A 7,819-nucleotide genomic window follows, 5' to 3' on the forward strand; every position below is an offset into this window, starting at 1 on the left:
ATGATGCAAGGAACCTGGGAGCAGACTGGAGAAAAGCAAACGTTTGGGAAAGAACAGATTGCAAAAAACATTAAGACACTATGTTCCAATGTATACTTTTGGCAAGAGTTGGTTTGTTATAAGGTTCCCAGACACAAAATAGATGCTGTGTTCACTAAGCATGAAGCCCTGCAAGGCGCAGAGAGCTCAGAGGCTCTTGGTTTTTCTCAAGTCTCATTAGGTCTGCATATTAATGACCTGCAGCAATATAAAGCAGTCCTTGAATGGAATTCCAGGCTCCCCCTCCCCCAGGTGCCTGAACTTCTCATAGCCAAAGGAACAACATAGCACTTGAAAAAGAAAGACTGGAATTCCTCCCCCTTCCCCCATGCCAATGTTTCAGTGTTTCTGGGTAATTGGGGTGTGCTCAGTCCAATGCCTTAGAAGATGCTTTAGGGGAGAGACAGAGAGAATGAGATAAAGGGAGGGAGGGAGTAAGCAAGCAATCATCAACCTGGAAGGCATTTTCATTTTGTAGCAGCAACTCTCTGGAGTTTTTACAAACTGGAAAAGGCACAGATTTATTACTACCACGGCTAGATCCCAGGACCTCTGTTGATTACAATCTAGTGACAGGGGCCTTTAACACCTGCTAAACTGCAGGATGCTTTGTGGTGAAGCAAATGATGCTAAAAGAATCAGCATTCCTCTTAAGTATACAGATGCAAAGTGAGAATACTGCCAGATTTTCCTTGAACAAGAGTCAAATTTTCTTCAAGCCAAATATTACAATACTTACTACTTTAAAAATACTAAATATTCAAGAACTTTCGAATTCCCAAGTGAAAATAAACTACTGCTCTGCACCACTATATATTGCAATCTAGCTGTCATTCAATCACAATTCTTCCTTGTTCAACTCCCTATGGACCCATCACTTGTGCATAACTTTACTAAGCTGATCTGAGAATTGCTAGTAAAAACTGCTTTGAAAACATTCCAATACCTTTTCAGGATTTTTGAATCCCACCAAAATGTATCAGCATTTTTGTATCTTAACATGCAAAGCACACAATTACTATTTCAAAATTTTATACCTTGCAAAAGTCATCCAGCACTTAAAAAACAGTAATAATAATCTTCCTACCTGTGTATTACAAACTGAATTATCTATTTGTTCCATCCAGTCAGGTGTATATTAGCATAAAATTATAAACACTCTGCATCAAATTACTTATCAGCCATTATTAATTTACTTATCTATAACTGCCCTTGATGGTCTTATTAAAAGATAAAATATTTAGAGTCCCCCCATCAGACTTACCAGTGGATTGACCTCGATTAGTGGCATCATGATCGCTGTCTCCTTGTTCACTGTCTCCATGACCACTGTCCTTAGAGCTTACTATGTCTGCTTCCTGGAATGCAGAACTAGAAATATAAAAAAGGGGGAACTTAATATTTGAATCACCAGGAAAAGGGAAACTCATAAAACATTCTTCTGCCATCATATGGCGACATGAGGTGCTGCACTCAGCTAGATGGTCTTTGCTGCACTGTTTCAACTAAGCAGTTATTTCCACCAAAAGCAAAACTAATACTTTCAGGCATTAGTAACCAAACCTGAACAGACAGTGCTCATTATTACCACCATGTGTATTCGGTATAATTGTGCTAAACAATTTTGTTGAATAGTCAAGCAACTAAATTTGGACAGATACTGTCCTACAATACATTCTCTTAAGTTTTTGAAACCTCTTTCAAACCAGTACAAAATTTCTCTCTCTTTTCAAGAAATTTCAGTGAGATTCACCAAATTCCATAAATTCCATTCAGAGATGTTCATTCACTGCACATATATTCACACCTGAATAAATGTATTTTTATATTGTTCAGCTATTATTTAACATAAAACATTTCTGTATCTTCCTTCATATTTGAGAAACACACATCAGGCTGTGCAAAATTGTGAGCCTAATTTAGGAAATCAGGAATGAGATGGTCCTACCTGTTTACGCGCCGAGGTCTGTCAACTAGATAACTGAGCTCTGTGCGCTGATGTTTTGTCTAAAAAAATAATTAGGAAAAAAATGAACTAATGTGTGGGGCATTTTTTTAGGGAATCTGTGCATCTTTAGTTATAATAACAGACAAATATACTTGCAATTAATCATCAAAATAACAAATACTGCTAATATCTCATCTGTTTTTCGCCCCCCTCTCTTAACTTGCACAAGGAAGGTTTACACATTTATCTCTAAAGGACAATTAACAACGATTATTTATCTAATATAAAATCCACAATCGTTACTCAAACTAACCAACAACATGAGTGTGAATGGGAAAAAAAAAAAGTCAAGTGACATTTAACTAAACACCACTGTGTAGTTCAAGGCAAACTAGGACCAAAATAATAATAATACATTTTTCAAAAAAAAGATGCATAGCCACCAAATTGATAGATGCCTTTATTCCGGAGGAAAAAAAAAATAAAGCCATGTATTTAAAAAATAATAATTAAAAACTCTCCTCTGGTTACCATCCTGTGGACATTTACCTGAGATTAAGTCCTAATAAGTAGGAGGCTTTACTTATCAGTAAGTATATCCAGAACTGCACTGGAAATAGCTTCAGTACCCAAAGCAGTTCCATTTTTCCAGCAATATATACAGAGAAGGTATAACAAAGTTATTTTCTATCACTCACAGGTTAAAAAGTTAAATCCAGATGATAGGATATACGAACATTATTTTAATGTCTAGCTTAATACAAAACTTGCATAAGTGCTAACAAATGCTTTCAGTTGCATTATTTCAAGATGCCTCTTTTGCGGGGGATACGTCTCCATATCCTCAATCACAAATGGAGGCATTTCTAAAGATTTTTTTGTTTCCCTTGTAAAATGTTATTGCATTGAATAAAAAGAGAAATATCTTCAGACTTGCTATATGCTCCTGGAGAAGCAATAAAAATAACCAGACAATTAACCACAACCTGCTGTATACAAAATAATGCTAAACACTGCTAAAGCTACGTTAATTTGATTCTGAAAATGGAACAAGGAAACAGAAACGCTCATAGTATGGGTTACAAACTGCAGCAATATTTAAGTTGAAAAGAAAGTGGTAAAGATGGTGCAGAAGAAAGCTGCACTGCAGATTGATTTTTATGATTGTATGACAATGTCTTCTAAAAAGAGAATATGCTGTTGGCGAGTTGGCATAAATCAGGTACCTATTCATCTGCAACTACTTGTTGCAATTGTAATGGTAGTCCAAAATCTATCAAGGAAGGCTGAACAATAAGCTCATAATAACGATTAGTAGTGGGGAATTAGAGTAGAAAGTAGAGAATTGTAAACATTTGTGGAAAGAAAACCATCAGAAAAAAATGTACTAAGTTTATACTAATTCTAGAATTGTCACAATGCTACCAGTACTAATACTACTACTTAAGGCTACCATATTTTGACTGGAAAAATCTGGACAACCATAAAGTGGCAACAAAGAATTTTTGTTTTCCTTCCCTGTATATCTTTGTTGCCTTTGTTTACTGATCATGCAAATTTCTGTTATCAATAATAAAAATGTAGGAATATTTGTCAATTGTAATAATGAAAAATTAGTGATGAATCACATAAACTGTGTGAGAGTGAGCAACAGGCAGCCTGGGCAAAAAGGTGTAGACTAGTCCAGTTAGGATGCAATCTGATGTAGACAGTGGGGATTTCTTCTCAATAAACAGCGGTTAGATTAGGTCATGGATTAACTGTAACTGGTGGCATTGAGAGGGAAATTAGGGAGAACACAGAGACCTATACTTGGGAGCGAGTGGATGTCCCTGAGATGTGGAGAGGTTACCCCCTTACCTCACTAGACAATATACTGCCATTAGAGATGATGTCGGGCTGCTGGTCGGTGTATCCTGTGACGATGGCCCCACAAGGGTTGTGCTCTGCCTCTGTATTGCGGGAAGGACTGCAAGGCTTGAGGAACATCAAGTCGGTCTTGGCAGACTCGGGCGTGAGGCAAACCTGATAGCAATAGTTCTGGTTGTGGTGGTGGGAACTAAAGCTTGCAGACTCCTCGACGGGCACCTGGACTGGGTTGCTGGGTACATTGGAGCTCTGGACAAGCATGATATCCGACTTGCTGAGCTTCTTCTTACGGGCTCGCGCCTGGCGGCTGCAGCAGGAACAGCAACAACAGCAACTCAGGCAGCAATCGCTGGCCAAGCACGTGTAGATGTTGAGTTTCTTCTCCTTCTGGCAGCGGACGGCCAGCACAATCATAGCTAGCAGAAAGATGAAAGAGACTGACCCCAAGGCGATAATGAGGATGAGTGTCAGGTCCAGCGAGGTCTCGGCGCTGCTGGCTCCGCCCGAGCGGCTGGGCCGATGCTCTCCACCCGGGCCTCCTGCGCCGCCAGGGCCTAGCCCCCCGGCACCCCCTACTCCCCCGCCGCCGCCTGCGCCCGCCCCTTGGCGCTCCACTGCGCTGTCCACCAAGACCACGTGGAGGGCGGCGGTGGAAGAAAGCGGGGGCTGGCCGTGGTCACGGACCTCGATGACCAGCTCGTAGGGCCGCTGCGGGTCTCGCTTGGCGGGCACTTTGCGCGCCGTGCGCAACTCGCCGGTGCGCCAGTCCATGCGGAAGAGGCTCGCCTCGTTGCCCCTGGCAATGCTGTAGGTGAGGCGCGCGTTCTCGCCGTCGTCCGCGTCCACGGCCGCCACGCGGGAGACCAAGTAGCCCGGCTCGGCGCCGCGGGGCAGCACCTCTCGCGCCGGCGTGCCGTTGCGGCCCGGCAGCGGGCTGACGATGGCCGGCGCGTTGTCGTTCTGGTCCACTACCACAATGTTGACGGTGGCGTTGCCGGCCAGCGCTTCCTCGCCGTTGGGTTCCTCGCCTCCTCCGGCCGCGTCGCGGGCTTCTACTTGGAAGCTGAACTCCTTGAGCTGCTCGTAATCGAAAGAGCGCAACGCATAGAGGAAGCCATTCTCGGAATTGATGGAGACGTAGGTGAAGACTGACATGCCCTGGATCTGGCTCTCCAAGATGGAGTAGGCTAGCTGTGCGTTGGCGCCCTGGTCACGGTCCGCGGCGCTGACGGCGTAAATGTAGGCTCCGGGCACGTTATTTTCGCTCACGTACACCTGGTAAACGGGTTGCGAGAAGCGGGGCGCGTTGTCGTTCACATCGCTGACCCGCACCTGGATGGACTTACTGGTGGTCAGCGCCGGCTCACCCATGTCCCGCGCCACCACCGTTAACGTGTAGGCGTCGCCGCCGGGCTGCTCCCGGTCTAGGGGCCCCTCGGTGACAATGGTATAGTAGTTCTTGAAGGAGCTTTTCAGGCGGAAAGGCGCGTCGCCTTGGAGCAGCTCGCACTGCACTTGCCCGTTCTCCTCGGAGTCTCGATCCGAGACGCTGAAGAGAGCCACTACCGTGCCCGGAGCCGCCGCCTCGCTCACGGCTTCCTTGACGGTGGAGAAACTGATCTCTGGAGCATTGTCGTTCGCGTCCAGCACCCGCACCAACACCTTACAGTGAGCGGGCACGGCGTTGGGCCCCAGATCCTTGGCTTGGACGTACACCTGGTAGACGCTACTCTCCTCGTAGTCCAGCTCGCCGTTGACTTCCAGCCGGCCGGTCCGTGGGGAGATGCCGAAGAGCTCCCGCGCCCGGGCAGAGATGTGGCTGCTGAACGAGTAGATGATCTCTCCATTCTGGCCTTCGTCCGGATCGCTGGCATTGAGCTGCAGCACCAGGGTGCCGGGCGGCGAGTTCTCCGGCAGGGAGACAGTGTAAACCGGCTGTTCAAAGGCGGGCACATTATCGTTGGAATCCAGCACGCGAATAGTGAGCAGGGCCGTGCCGGTGCGCTGCTGGGGCTGCCCACCATCCACGGCTGTGAGCACGTAGCGGTGCACCGCCTGCTGCTCGCGGTCCAAGGGCTTGGACAGCACTAGTTCGGCGAAGCGGTTGCCGTCGGGCTGCGTCTGGACGTCCAGGGAGAAGTAGCTGTTGGGGGTGATCTCGTAGGTGCGCAGCGAGTTAGTCCCCACGTCCGGATCGAAGGCGCTTTCTAAGGGGAAACGGGTGCCCGGTGTGGCGCTCTCCGAGATCTCTACGGTCAGGTCGGGCTCCGGGAAAGCGGGCGGGTTGTCGTTGATGTCCAGCACTTCGATTTCCACGCGGAAGAGCTCCAGCGGATTTTCCAAAAAAACCTCCAGGTGCAACTGGCAGGACGGACTTTGCTTGCAGATTTGCTCGCGGTCGATCTTTTCACTCACGTACAGCACCCCGGTTTCCAGATTGAGATCCAGATAAGGGCTCCGCGAATTAGGCACCGTCTGGAAGCGGCGAGCAGAAAGTTTTGTAATGTCCAATCCCAGGTCTTCGGCAATATTTCCCACGAAAGTGCCATGTTCCTGCTCCTCCTGCACCGTGTAGTGAAGCTGCGAAAGGGCTCCCTCCACCATCCAGTTTAAGGCAAAGAGGAATAGCACCACCATCTCCAAAAGGGGAAAGAGATCCCCCTCCCCGACGCCAACACTTCCTCCTTCTCCAAAAATCCCCCTCCTCCGTCGAGAAATACCGTGTCTTGGGGGCCGGAGAGGGAAAGCAAAGACTGAGGCGAGCTTCAAAAACGATTTATGTTCATTCCTTTCCCATCATTTTCTCTTTTCTTCCCCATCATCGTCTCCCTTCACACGCAACTGGAAGGAAAAAAAAAAAGGAAAGGGGGGGAAAGCGGAGGGCTGAAAAATCATGCAAGATAGGCACGGGAGGCTGTCAGGCAGAGCTCCCACCTCATCCGTGATCTTCGCAAGAAATGGCTAACCATAGGCAATAGGTAGGTGGCTATATAGACAGAGGAGCCCGTGTTAATTTATTCCCAGTGTCCTGGCACTGCACCGCAGCAGCAGGAGAGGCGGTGGAAGCAGCAACAGCAAATCCCGGGGAACTGGTATATTTCAAGATTATCCTCGGGTTGGCTTCCTGGTGGGAGCAGGAGAGGGAAAAGCTGCCAGAAGAAACGATGGACATGCCCCCTTTGGTTGAAGAAAAATAAATTTGACACAAGAAAAGCTTCTCTCTCTTTCTCCCTCCCTCCTCCCGGGGGGGGGGGATGAAATTAAAAACAGCCAGAAAATATTACAGCCATCGAACGGGTGCGGTGGGGTGGGAGGAAGGCAGAGAGCAGCTCGGCGACCCTAAACTTTAAATCCCTGAATTTCTCGAGGACTCAGTGGAGATTCTCTTAAACCTCTCTCGCCATTTCTTCCTTGAATGCCTTTTCCCTGCGCGCCCTCATTTTTTTCCTCGCTAACGAGGGTCCGCATCAGCTTTCTTCCACCCTCCTTTTTGCTATATCTGGCTTCCCAGACACATTCACTGACTCGGTTGCTTTCTTTCTCTCCTGTCCCAGCTCGAGTTTCTGTGATCTCTGCTGGCAGTTTCTGAGCTCCGAGCGCTCGGCTTGTCTGTTTTTGCGCAGCGATCTGCTCCTGCCAACCAATCGCCTTGTAGTTACAGCCCTAGGACGGCAGCATATTGGTTTCGCCGCACGTCAAGTAACCTCCGTCAGAGAAGGGGGAGGAGAGAATACGGGAGAACCCGTCGCTCTTACTCTGTGTGTGTGTGGTGTGTGGCAGAGAGAATAACCCTGACACTCCCGAAGCGCTTACTGGGGATTCTCTGCCTCGGAAAGTTACTATTCCCTTGTTGCAGTTACTGAGCAAGGAGATTACTTCTCGTCATCACTGCAAAACCATGACGCTAATAAACAAGCTGGTCCTTAGAGATGGAATTTCCACCTGCTGCGGACTTTCCCTTTC

At 47.4% G+C, this 7,819-nt stretch overlaps 1 protein-coding gene across 3 annotated transcripts in view; it reads right to left on the minus strand.

Moving 5' to 3' along the window:
* PCDH10 (protocadherin 10) overlaps nucleotides 1–7,597 on the minus strand; it is a 50,274-nt gene extending 42,677 nt beyond the window's left edge. For 2 of the 3 annotated variants that reach the window (XM_088132850.1, XM_088132848.1), the window contains exons 1-3: nucleotides 3,848–7,597; nucleotides 1,988–2,046; nucleotides 1,304–1,410 (exon numbers count right to left, since the gene is read on the minus strand). In XM_088132850.1, coding sequence (XP_087988976.1) covers nucleotides 1,304–1,410; nucleotides 1,988–2,046; nucleotides 3,848–6,493 — 2,812 coding nt within the window. In that variant the 5' untranslated portion in view covers nucleotides 6,494–7,597. The remainder of the gene's footprint in view (nucleotides 1–1,303; nucleotides 1,411–1,987; nucleotides 2,047–3,847) is intronic. The other variant, XM_088132849.1, reaches the window with a different exon arrangement.
* Between the last annotated feature and the right edge of the window lie 222 nt (nucleotides 7,598–7,819).

The sequence above is a fragment of the Python bivittatus genome, unplaced genomic scaffold (genome assembly GCF_059951505.1).
Source record: "Python bivittatus isolate LINGU-HERP-01145 unplaced genomic scaffold, Pbiv_v1 ctg000070_np1212, whole genome shotgun sequence".
In the NCBI taxonomy this organism is placed as follows: domain Eukaryota; kingdom Metazoa; phylum Chordata; class Lepidosauria; order Squamata; family Pythonidae; genus Python; species Python bivittatus.